The 13,446-nt window shown below is 44.8% G+C and overlaps 1 protein-coding gene across 1 annotated transcript in view; it reads right to left on the bottom strand.

The window, feature by feature from the left end:
* The window catches only part of AMN (amnion associated transmembrane protein), a 144,563-nt gene that overhangs the window by 24,342 nt on the left and 106,775 nt on the right, over nucleotides 1-13,446 (bottom strand). Inside the window, exons 6-7 of the mRNA XM_089523175.1 lie at nucleotides 10,172-10,407; nucleotides 4,220-4,357 (exon numbers count right to left, since the gene is read on the bottom strand). Coding sequence (XP_089379301.1) covers nucleotides 4,220-4,357; nucleotides 10,172-10,407 — 374 coding nt within the window. The remainder of the gene's footprint in view (nucleotides 1-4,219; nucleotides 4,358-10,171; nucleotides 10,408-13,446) is intronic.

Below are 13,446 nucleotides of genomic sequence, written 5' to 3'. Positions count from 1 at the left end.
GGCCATCCAGCCTCTGTTTGAAAACCTCTAAGGAAGGAGATTCCACTACACTCCGAGGGAGTTTGTTCCACTGTCGAACAGCCCTTATTGTCAGGAAGTTCCTCCTAATGTTGAGGTGGAATCTCTTTTCCTGTAGCTTGCATCCATTGCTGCGGGTCCTAGTCTCTGGAGCAACAGAAAACAAGCTTGCTCCCTCCTCAATATGACATCCCTTCAAATATTTAAACAGAGCTATCATATCACCTCTTAACCTTCTCTTCTCCATGCTAAACATCCCCAGCTCCCTAAGTCGTTCCTCATAGGGCATGGTTTCCAGACCTTTCACCATTTTAGTCGCTCTCCTTTGGACACGCTCCAGTTTCTCAATATCCTTTTTTAATTGTGGTGCCCAGAACTGGACACAGTATTCCAGGTGGGGCCTGACCAGAGCAGAATATAGTGGCACTATTACTTCCCTTGATCTAGACACTATACTTCTATTGATGCAGCCTAAAATCGCATTGGCCTTGTTAGCTGCCACATCACACTGTTGACTCATGTTCAACTTGTGGTCTACTTGGACTCCTAGATCCCTTTCACACGTAGTTTGATTCAGCCAGGTGTCCCCCATCCTATATCTGTGCTTTTCATTTTTCCGCCCTAAGTGCAGTACCTTACATTTCTCTGTGTTGAATTTCATTTTGTTAGCTTTGGCCCAGTTTTCTAGTCTGTTCAGGTCATTTTGAATCTTGATCCTGTCCTCTGGAGTATTAGCTACTCCTCCTAATTTGGTGTCATCTGCAAATTTGATAAGTATTCTCCCAATTTTGTCCTCCAAGTCATTGATAAAGATGTTGAACAGAACTGGCCCAAGGACAGAGCCTTGTGGGACCCCACTGGTCACTTCTCTCCAGGATGAAAAGGAGCCATTGTTGAGCACCCTTTGCATTTGGTCAGTCAACCAGTTACAAATCCATGTAACAGTTGCCTTGTCTAGCCCACATTTTACAATCTTGTTTGCAAGAATATCATGGGGAACTTTGTCAAAGGCCTTACTGAAATCAAGATATACTATACTATATCCACAGAGCCTTGAAGGACTCTGTCTGCAGCTTGGGGGTGCTCCTTGACTTGTCATTCCAGCTGTCAGCGCAGGTGGATGTGACAGTCAGGAGCACTTGCTACCAGCTTCGGCTGATACGCCAGCTGTGCCCCTTCCTGGAGCCAGGGGTCCTTGAAACAGTAGTACATGCACTGGTAACCTCTCGATTGGACTTCTGTAATGCACTTTACTTGGGGCTACCTCTGTGCCAAGTTCAGAAACTTCAGATGGTACAAAACATGGCAGCAAGACTAATTACAGGTATTTCCCAGAATGATCATATAACACCTGTTCTGAAGTCCCTTCATTGGCTGCCAATCAGTTTCTGGGTAAGGTACAAAGTGTTGGTGATTACCTTTAAAGCCCTACATGGCCTGGGTCCAGAATACTTAAGGGAACGCCTTCTTCCGTATTGTCCGTCCAGCACATTGAGGTCCTCAAGTAAGAACTTACTTCAGCCAAAAAAAGCTAGGCTAACGTCTGTCACTCAAAGAGCCTTCTCTACTGCTGGACCAAAGTTGTGGAATGACTTGCTGGAATAGATCCACCATATCTCTGCTCTTACAGACTTCAAAAAGGCTCTTAAGACGGATCTCTTCCGGCAGGCCTTCTCAACCTAGCCAATAAACTCCAGCTTCCTCCCTTGTGCATGTTCATGAATATGATCCCAATTTTCTGATTTTCTCCTTGCCTGCCAAATTTTTTTTAATTCTAACCTAATGCTGTATTGCATTTTATTGTTTTTAAATTCTGACTGTTTATTTCTAGCTTTAGTATTGGGGAGGGGGTTGGGAAGGGACCATTTAGTATTTTATTGTAATGTATTTTTACTGTTGTAACCCGCCTGGATTCCTAATGATTGGGTGGGCTATAAATAATTTATTTATTATATTATTATTTTTTACTGGTTGCTTCATGCACACTCACACAACAGCCTGCTTCGGGAAATGGCTGGTGGCTGCATCACTTGTCCCTGCTTCCTCCTGAAATGTGGGGTTGCTGCGTGAATGTGCACACAGCAGCATTAAGCTTTGGTGGAGGGGAACAGTGATCATAGCAGCCAACACTTTCCTGAAGCCAGCTGCTATGTGCAAATTCAGACAGCCGCCAACTTCAGAAGGCAGTTGACAGCCATGATTGCCAGACTGAGGCTGAGAAAGTGTGCCTTGGGTCTTCACCTGGAAGTCCTGGCCTGGAAGGTGGAAGCTCCACCCTGGAAGTTCCTCCCTGCACCAGGTGACACCTGGTGGGGGAATGCCACTGAGTTTGGGCACTCGGTCTCTAAAAGGTTTGGCATTATTGTCCTATGGCATCCTGTAGATTGAAACAGTAGAGCTCTCTAGTGCTAGAAAAGTAGAGGGCATCAGAAAGAGTGGAAGCCTACATGCCAAATAGATAGACTGAATGAGAGAGGTCACAGACATGAATTAGCAGGAACTAAGTGGAGTGGTGGAGGATAGCGGGTATTGGATATGTCTCATCCATAGGATTGCCATGCAAATCCTGAGATTCCATAGGATGCAGCCAGAGCAGTTAAAGTGATATTAAAGGAATGTTTTGTAGTGTGAAGGACCACTGAAAGATCAAAGTTTCTCCAACCTGCCCTGAACTATGGGTTTGCTGCCCTCTTTTCTTCACTGGATCAACACAAGAAACTTCCTAGAACAGTGCTACTCAGATTATCTGATCTGGGGGAATTGGCATTGTCTCCCTAACCTGGTACCATATTTGTGCCCATTGACTATAAACTGTTTCCCTTTTTTCCCTGGGAAATCATCATGGTCTAGTAGCTGATAGCTCGCAAACCACATCAGCCCACGCACCACCCCTTTAAGTAGCACTGCGTTCGAAGACCCAACTTGATACACAGATGCTTATCTTTGTGAACTGTTCTGATTAAATTAGCTTAATTAGTTTAGCAGTAGCAACTGTGCTCACATGAGGTCTTTTAATTAGCCGTTCAGTTTCCTCCAGTTCTCCTGTTGATAACAGTTTTTTGACCACAGATCCTTGAGCAGGCTCACCAACCTGCGTCCCTATTCAAAATACCTTTGCAAGCAGTTGGTTCAGATATCTAGAAAGAGTTGTCTTTTCCTTTCCCTAATACCCAGCAAGTTGGGGATGAGAAATGCAGAAACAGTGAGTGGAGAAGAGAGAAATGGGAGAGGGAGGGTGAAAGAGTGGGAGTAAAAGACCTGCAAGAGAAGGTGGTGGCAAAGATAGAAAGACAGAGAGAAGGGGTGATAGAGAGAGAAAAGAATTGGCAGAGAAAGAGGAGGAAAAGGTGGCAGTGTGGGAGAAATGGGGTAGCAGAGAGGAGAAGGAGGAAGAGAAAGAATGAAAAAAAGGATGTCAGAGAGAGAAAGGGGGAAAGAAAAAGGGTGGTAGAGAGGGAAATAGTCAGAGAAGTGGCAGAGAGAGACTGAGAGGTCCTTCAGACATTTATTTTACTCACTCATTCCAGGTTTGTTATTCACACTGTGGATCCTCATCAATGTGCATCTCTCCAAGTTCAGTTGCTCATAAACGCAGGAATTTGAATAAAGATGGAGTTGATGCAAATGCATTTGGAACATGTTCAAGGCATGCAGCATTTAATCCTGGGTCTATTCAAGTCTATTCACACCAGTTATTCACATTACCAATGATGTGGATTTTTTAAAAAAACAACTCAGGGGAAACCCCGAAGTCAAATTTAGTCGGGTGCATTTAGGATGAGTGTGAACAATGGAGATTTATCCCGGATTCACCCAGGATTATTTGCACAGTGTGAATAACACCTGAGAGAGAATGAAAGGGGGGGGGGGGGAAGGAGGAGAGAGAAGGGGTGGTAGAGAGGGCAAGAAATAAGAGAAAGCAGGAGAGGGCATGAGGTGGCAGAGAGGAGAGAAAACAGGAAAAAGAAGAAAGGATGTGGCAGAGAGGGATGAGAGGAGAAATAGAGAAAAGAAAAAGAAGGGATGGCAGAGAAGGAGAGAGAAATAAACACATTTGACTGGCTTTGTCCACTCATTGCTTCAGCCCAGGAAGGTGGTCCTTGAAGATTATCCCCTAAAGAATATAGCCCTCAAGGGGAAAAAAGTTTTTCCAGCCTTGTGTTAAAGCCTCAGGGCGTATCAGAGGAGAAGAAGAACTTACCGCAGTGTTTCCACATTCACAGCCTGATTTGTCTGGGCATCTGGTGTTTGACAACTGGAACGTCCCTGGCCCATGGAACTGGAGCTTTGCAGAATGGCTCTGCATATATTCTGTCAGGTGGTTGTCACTGGTGAACTTCTAAGGCCCATTCAGGGATGGAGCAGAAAGAGGTCAACAATTTGTAGCTAGCAACAGTTAGTCTCAATTGCAAGATAGCATTGACAATACTTTAATACTTTAATGAAGTTTCTATGAGCTTATATTCATAATAGTAATAATAATAATAATAATAAAATTTTATTTCTATACCGCTATTCCAGCGATCACAGCGGTGTACATCAAAGAGTAAGACAATTAAAGCATCAGCATGACAATAATACAAAGTTAACAATTAAAAACAGTAAAAACCAACAACACCCTATACAAGTGGCTGTGTAGAATGGAATACACAAAAACATTGCCAAGGGGAAGAGAATGACCACAAGGCTCATGGGAGGAAAGCCTGGCGGAACAAAAAAGTCTTCAAGTTCTTCTTGAAAGCATTGAGAGAGGTGGAAGTACGGAGCTCATTGGGGAGGGAGTTCCAGAGCTGAGGGGCTGAAATAGAGAAAGCCCTCTGAGCTGATACATATCGAGCGTCTGGAACTCTTAAAAGATGTCTTTCACCCGACCTGAGAGTGCGGGGCGGATTGTATGGGGAGAGGCGGTCCTCCAAGTACCCTGGGCCCAAGCCATTTAGGGCTTTATAGGTGATAACCAACACCTTGTATTCGGCCCGGAAGCGAATAGGCAGCCAATGGAGATCTTTTAGGACTGGTGTTATATGGCTGGCCCTGGAACATCCAGTAACCAGCTGAGCAGCCATATTCTGCACTAATTGAAGCTTCCGGGTTTGGTACAAGGGTTGCCCCATGTAAAGCGCATTACAGAAATCTAATCGAGAGGTTACCAGAGCATGTATAACGGTTTCAAGGTCCCCCCGGCCAAGGAAGGGTCACAGTTGGTGTATCAGCCGAAGCTGATAACAGGTGCTCCTGACCGTCGCATCCACCTGAGCAGTAAGGTGAAGCGACGAGTCCAGGAGCACCCCCAAACTGCGAACAGAGTCCTTCACAGGGAGCGTGACCCCATTTAGGACAGGTGGAAAAAATTTCCTTACCCGGGCCAGGGGAACCAATCACCAGTACTTCCGTTTTCTCTGGATTCAGGCTGAGTCTGTTTTCCCTCATCCAGCCCATTACTGACTCCAAGCAAGCATTAAGAGGAGAGATGCTATCCCTAGTTACTGCATCAGTCGGAGACACAGAGAAAACTATTTGGGTGTCATCAGCGTACTGATAACACCGCGCCCCGTGTCTCCAGATGATCTCTCCCAGCGGCTTCATGTAAATGTTAAATAGCATAGGGGACAAAATCGCTCCCTGAGGGACCCCAGATGTCAGGGCCCTCCTATCGGAGTGACAGTCCCCCAGCTCCACCATCTGGAATCTGCCCAAGAGGTAGGAACGGAATCACTGCAAAGCAGAGCCCCCGATACCCAACTCCCTCAGGCGACCCAGAAGGATACCATGGTCGATGGTATCGAAGGCCGCTGAGATGTCCAAGAGCACTAACAGGGACACGCTCCCCCTGTCCATACCCAGACGGAGATCATCAACTAAGGCGACCATAGCAGTCCCAACTCCATAGCCCGCCCGGAAGCCGGTTTGAAATGGGTCCAGATAATCTGTCTCATCCAAGGTCCCTTGAAGCTGAAAGGCAACTGCCCTCTCAATCACCTTCCCTAAAAATGGCAGCAGTGAGACAGGCCGATAATTGTTCTGAATTAGGGGGTCAAGGGAGGGATTTTTCAACAAAGGTTTAACAATGGCCATCTTCAAAGTTGATGGAAACTGCCCATCCCTGAAGGATGTATTGATAATATGGTGTAACATATTAGTCACAACCGTTCCCCCTTGAGCTGTCAGCCATGAAGGACAGGGAGCGAGAGAGCAAGTTGTCTTCCTAACACTTCGAAGAATCTTGTCCACATCCTCAGTACAGGCAGACTCAAAGTGATCCAGTTTAACCAAGTCCATGGAGGCTCTGGACACCTCTACTCTAGATTCTGAACTAATAATGGAGTCGAGATCAACCCTTACCCGAGAGATTTTATCCGCGAAGAAGTTGTTAAACTCGTCGCAGCAGGCTTTCGATGGTTCCAAAATAGGGTTCAGGGGAGGAGGGAGTTGAGTAAGCTCCCTCACTACCCTGAACAGCTCTGCCGGACGCGACTCCGCGGACGCGATACGTGCAGAAAAGAACGAGTTCTTCACTGCGATTATCGCCACTCCGTAGTCCTTCAAAAGAGAGTCCAGGAGTGTCTTGTCGGCTAAGGCCTGATGTCTCCGCCATTTGCGCTCTAGTCGTCGCAAAACCCGCTTCCTGGCCCGAAGATCTTCCGTATACCAAGGTCGTTTTTTGGAAGCAGGTCTGAGAGGACACTTGGAGCGATACTGTATATAGCCCTGGAGAGATCAATATCCCAGATGTTAGTCAGGGCATCAACAGAATCTCCATCAGTTCCAATCATAGACCCCTCTAGGGCTTCTTGGAACCTTTTGGGTTCCATCAGCCTTCGAGGGTGGACCATCCGAATAGGTCCGCCACCCCCGGGAGGGATCCGGGTAGAAGCCTTGATATTAGCCTCGACCAGGAAATGGTCCGTCCATGACAAGGGAGAGACATTAGAAACCTCTGCCCACGGCATCTCCATATCCGTACAGAAGAGAACATCAAGTGTATTACCAGCCGAATGCGTAGGTCCTGAGACTAATTGGGACAGGCCCATGGCTGTCATGGTAGCCATGAACTCCCGAGTAAATGAAAATAAGGATGTAAATTAGTTGTATAGAGCTTCCCTAAGAACTATCTAAGGTTTAAGATAGGGAAAAAATAATGTTATAAGATATATGTGTTTCAATAACTATAGTTGTATTTTATCTTGTTTTATTGTTGCTACAGTATTTTGGAAACAGTGCTATATGTTTTATACATGATTGCTGAATAAAAAAAAGATAATCTTAAAACATACTTTAATTAAAACTAGTGCTATTTCCCATAGGTGGTATAGAGTGTCATTTAGGAATGGCAGCCACCTGTTTCTGAAGCCGAAAAGGATGCCTTGGTGGTTTTGTACAGGAAATAGCAATAGCACTAAGCTTGATTCAAATGAACAAGCTGCCATAGTCACCACGGAGCAGTCATTTAAGCTACAAATTGTGTGTGCAGGTTGACCAGTGTAATGAGACCCATCAGGTCTGAAGGGTACTTGACATGGCAAGATTGTCACTCAGTTAAAAGAGTGATCTTCCTAACAGATTGGCCTTGTCTGCTTGGGCCAAAAGACCCGTTTCCTCCCACCTCACCCCCATCTGGTGTCCTTCTTTTCAGACAACACATGGCCCAAATCCCAGTTCTGGTGTGAACAATTTGGATGACGTTCAGCACCAGAATCAGGGTATAACACCCTTAACACGAATTTTAAGAACATCTCTTACTACTCCAGATCTGGGACTATATGGAACACTCCATTTCCATATCTGGATGGCTGTTTGCATGGATGTCTTGCTGAGATTCCTGGCACATCTGCCACTGTTGCCAGTTGCTCTCTCTGAGGTGATTATTGTTGGGCACCTCGTTCTGACCTCAGAAGTGAGTGACCTGTAGCAGCGGCAGATGTGTCAGGTGGATCACTGGGATGCCAATGCAGACAGTTGCCCAAGTATGAAACAGAGGGCCAGGTAATGGGAGGAGACTGAGACAGCTCTGAGGCCAGGCTATACTAGGGACAGCCAAGGCCATTGCTGCAGGGCTATGACTCTGGTGGTCCTGTCAGCCATATGTGCCCTGGTGGCGCAGTGCAAGGTTGTGAGTTTGTTCCCAGGCATGGCTACTCAGCCTTGCATCCATCTTTAGGTCTCTAAAATGAGTACCAAGCTTGTTGGGGGCAATTGGCTTACAAATTGTAAACTGCCAAGGGAGTGCTAGTTCACTGATAAGCGGTATAGAAATGTACTTGCTATTGCTATTGCTGTGTGGCCCCTATTCTAAAGGCCTCCTCCACAAGAGTACTCTGCTTCAGGTACCATGAAGGGAAAAAGGAGGGGGAAAGTGGTGCTTACACTGTGGCAGTACCACTTTCCTTTTAAAACAAGGGTGAGGAAAATGTTTTCTTTTTGTTTTCTTAATTGTTAAGAGTTCCAGAGGGGAAATATAATTCCACCTCTAGGAGGGCCTTCTCCATCTCGGCCCCCAACCTCTGGAACTCGCTGCCCTTCGAGCTCCGCTCAACCACCTCCCTAGCCCAATTTAGGAAGGGGCTAAAAACCTACTTATTCGAACAGGCCTACCCCTGACCAGAATACTTCCTCCCCCCCCCCCTTCATCAGCATTGTTTCGCTGGCATGAAATTTTATTATTTTTATTGAACTGTTTTTAATTGATTTTGTATGGTGTCTTGTTGTAGTGTTGTATAGTTGTTGTTCACCGCCCTGATTCTAAGAAGGGCGGTATACAAATAAAATTTTTATTATTTATTTATTATTGTATGACTTTCAGGCAATTTTCACCTTCAGAGTCTCAGAGGATGCCGAAAAACACACATATGCTTTTAAACAAGTTCTGCAGGGAGCTCACAGAAAGTTTTCAAGGGAAAGTGGCTGCATCTCCTAGTGGTTTGGCTATAGCACCTCAGACTTGTTACCCAAAGAAAGGTGGTGAGGAACTCGGAGGTCTCCATCAACTATCAGTGTTACTTCAGATGTTGGAGAAATTAGCTTTGCAAGAGGCTGAGTAACCTTCAGAACCATTTTGGACCTCTCAAGAACATGCTAGCTCAGTCTACAGGGATCCCAAATACAGTGTTAGGTATGCAGGGTGTGCTAACAGACTTGAGACACTGCCCACTGGTGTTCTTATGTCTTTCATTAGGAATGACTCTCTTTAATTAGGAGTGACTCTGGTTTCCTGCAAGGATTTCTTTTCTGATACCTGAATTTCTGGTGCCTAAATACCCTAAAGGAACCAGATCCTGTCTGATCTTGGAAGCTAAGCAGCGTCAGTCCTGGTTAGTACTTGGACAGGAGACTGCCAATAAATAGCAGGTGCTGTAGGCAATATTTCAGAGAAAGGAACTGGCAAAACTATCTCTGAGTATTCAGTGCCTAAGAAAACCTTATGAAATTCATGAGATTGCATAAGTTGACAGGCAATTTAAAGGCACACACACACATATACCCCTGAGCCACTATAATTAGGGAGGTATGAAGTTTGAATTTGGGATCCTGTATATGAGTAGCAATATAGCAAGTATATTTCTATGATGCTTATCAGTTCACTTAACCACTCCCTAAGTGGTTTACGTAATAGGCTTATGTCTCAGGACCCTTTCACACTACAAAATTCGAACAGTATGATTCCAGTTTTGCTGCCCATAGCTATATCCTTTGAAATCCTGGGTTTGTAGTGTGGTGGGGCACTAGAACTCTCTGGTTAAAAATTCTGACTACTACTCTCTAAACTCCAAATCCCAGGCTTCCCAGGAACCATGGTAACTCAAATGAAATCATGTTGCTATAACTGTGTAGTATGACAGAGAAGAGAATACAGAGAAGGCATTGTCTATTTAAAGGGTGGTCAGGTTAGGTCCATTTTAAAGATAAAAAAACAACACAAATGAGAGAAAAGGCCTTCAGGTTGTCCATTGACAGGGCCAACCCTGTTTAGTTTCCAAAATCAAATATAAGTGGATATGTTCAAGATGGATGGGGGCAATAGCCCCTCACAATCTATTATAAACCGAGAGGAAGCTACCTATCTTTAGATGTGATCTTTTGCTATTGTTCTCTGCAAACTCCAAAAGCTAAGATGCAGAAGAGGCATTGGTTTCATCTCACATATATCACAACTTACCTGCCCCATTATAGCAATGCTCCTGAGCTGGATCATCTGCTCAGATGATGCGATGTTCACTCTGAAGGATGTCTCAGGTGGAAAGATAACATCATCATACTGGCACGGGACACGCTCCTCATCTACAGAGAAGATGTATTTGCCCTGATCAAGGTTTTCCAAGGAGGTTGCACCATGCCACAGTGTGGGGTCATACCATTGGTAATTCTCTGCGGTGTTGAATGTAACTTTTGACGCTAATAAAAGAGAAGAGTGGAGACAGTGTCAGAGCAGAGCTATCTGATCACAAAGTCAGCTTCTGGTACATGGAATGCAGTTTTGTCAGCATCTATCAGAGTGTGGCAGTGTTCTTTGCCCCAAAAAGCAAGAAGTATCCATCCAGCCCTGAAGCAGTCCTCCAGGAGTGAGCTCCGTTGTTCATTAGGGAGCATGAGGCACACCCCCAAAGCACAAGCTCAATTATCTGTGGAAAGCAGGAGACATCAGTCTTAATGTATTCTTCTGCTCCTCCCAACATTCCTTCTTCCTCTGTTTCCTGCTTTGTCTCCATAAATCAGGAGTCGGCAGTCATGATGAACATATGGGCCAATTGTCCCTCCCACAGATGCAAAATTGGGCAAAAATTGCAACTGCAAGCCACTTCCAGTGGCAATCTTTAAGATTAGCCTTCAGGAAGTTATCAGTATGGAAAGGTATCTTGTAGCACCTTTGAGACTAACTGAAAGAAAGAAGTTGGTAGCATGAGCTTTTATAGACTTGAACATACTTCCTCAGATGCATGTTTTGGAGTGGAAACACAGCTATACAGGTCGTTTGTGTGTGAGAATGTCAATTCAAATTCAAACCTCATGGGTATGGAGTATAGTTTTAGCGAAGGTGGCAAATACCATTTTAGTGAAGGTCAGGTTGTTGGAGAACAAAGGCCACAAGACAACTATTGTCTACACTCAAGGAGAGTATATATACAGTGGTCCCTTCTTTTACATGGGGGATCCATTCCGGACACTCCCGCGTAAAAGAAATTGCACGTATGCTTGAGCCCCATTAGAAGTAATGTGGCTCATGCTCACAGCGGCAGACACAGCATTGTTCCTTCCAGCGCATAGCGCTGCTTCTTCCAGCGCTGTTTTCAGTGTATGCTGAAAGCAGCATATAATGCGCCCGCGTATAATGCAGGCGCACTGTGTGTGTGTGTGTGTGTGTGTGTGTGTGTATCCTGCTTTGGTTACCATAAGCTGAACCTGGAATGTGGTGGAGTCTCCTTATTTGGAGGTTTTTAAACAGAGCCTGGATGGCCATCTGTTGGGATTGTGTTACAGCTACAGGAAGAGATTCCACCTCAACATTAGGAGGAACTTCCTGACAGTAAGGGCTGTTCGACAGTGGAATGCACTCCCTCGGAGGGTGATAGAGTCTCCTTCCTTGGAGGTCTTTAAACAGAGGTTGGATGACCATCTGTCAGGGATGCTTTGATTTGGATTTCCTGCATAGCAGGGGGTTGGACTGGATGGCCCTTGTGGTCTTTTCCAACTCTATGATTCTATAATTCTTTCTCCCTGAAGGGACCCAAGATAACCATATGAATGAATATTGGAATGTTCTGTGGGAAAAAGAGAGGGATGTGATGAACAGGTCAAGGATGCCCTCATGAGGATGGGGGTTAGATAGTGTTGAAATGTATGTAGTGTGCCAGGAAACCATTAGCTCTATTCAAACCACTTCTGGTGGAATGTAGTCTGTGGGTACATTCTAATTCTGCTGGTTCTCTTTCCAATCTTCCTTTGTAGTTCTTTTGTTCAAGGACTGCTGTTCTGAGATCTCAGATGGAATGCCCAGGAAGATTGAAGTGTTCTGCAACCAATTTTTGTATATTCCCATTCCTAATGTCTTCGGGAGGTTTAAAGTCAAATGTGCTTCTCCTAGGATGCATCCACAATGGGCCAAATAAAACTGGCTTGCTTAGTTTTGATATCGAATTGTCCAAATTATATATGAGATGACTGGGGCTAAATCCGGACCTTTTCATTTTCTCAGGGCTTTAACCTGGAGGAAAAATGTGGGGATTTATCCCGGTATTGAGTGAAAAATCCAGATATTCACATATACATGTGAACGGAACTCCACAGCAACATCAGTGTGAGACCAGAGGGAGGCGTTCAGAAAAATCTACATTCACATGCATGGAAGGAGGAGGTTAAAACTGGAACTACCACAGCCATGTGGCTGTGTGTACTGCAATTTATTGGACTGAGGTTAGTTTGAAAAAGAGAACAATGCAGACAGTTCTCTTGAACTTGCCTGAATGTGTATAGACAAGTCCATGATCACTGTGGGTTGGGGTAGCTCAAAGGTAAACTGGATTTTGCTCAAAACAATTATCCTTTTATTGGACCAATATTAATATTGGATCAAAATGTACAATACAAAACAATGATAACTTTATTAGGTCAACCAAAATGCACTTATTATACTTTGCTATATGGTCAACATGGCTACCCCGGATAAGTTTTATGGATTTTCCTCTAACTGTAGATGTGCCCCTAGGGCTGTGTTGTCTTTTCTGGGGCAAAAATGCCCAGAATTTATTGCAGGGGCAGCTAGGGCTGTGGAGAAAAGCTTGGGAGGCCACTAACGTTTGTGGTTGAAAGATGTATTCTAAATACTCTAAATTAGAGGTTTTCAACCTTCAGTCTTTTGGCTGTCTTGTATTTCAGCTCCCAGAAGTCTCCACCAGCATGGCCAATGATGATGGATTCTGAGAGCTGAAGTTCAAAACCTCTGGAGGAACAAAGGTTGAGAACCATTGCTCTGGATAGAAGGAGCTGGAGAGGAAGAGAAAGAAAGCCTCTGGGAGCCCCATGCAGTCTATAGATCACACAATGTCCACCCCTGCCATTGGTGCTCAGCCCTGCTTTTCTTGATGTCTCCCTTCACAGCAAACAAGAAAGTCCATAGTTACAGCATCATCCAGGGTTCTGGCTCACAAATGATTACAGGATTTGAGAGATCACATATTTTTCAAAAGCACACAGCCCCACGTGGTGATAAGGGCTTTGAGAAATCAACATTACTGCAATATTTGGTGTACAGACTCAGTCTTATATAAGAGAATGCCACTTGAGTTTGGTAAACCCTGGAGAAAATGTCTGCCCCTCTCCCCCCATATATCATGAGAATAAGCCTGTGGGACACTATGGATGACAATAATTGGTTGGTATTGTGTGCCTTCATTTCTGACTCATGGTGACCCTAAGTCAACCCTATTGTGGGGTTTT

Source organism: Sceloporus occidentalis, unplaced genomic scaffold (assembly GCF_023333645.1).
Source record: "Sceloporus occidentalis isolate IW3139 unplaced genomic scaffold, rSceOcc1.0.p SCAF_4, whole genome shotgun sequence".
Taxonomy (NCBI): Eukaryota; Metazoa; Chordata; class Lepidosauria; order Squamata; family Phrynosomatidae; genus Sceloporus; species Sceloporus occidentalis.
Note: the sequence above shows the minus strand (reverse complement) of the source record. Positions and strands in the feature narration are given on the sequence as shown.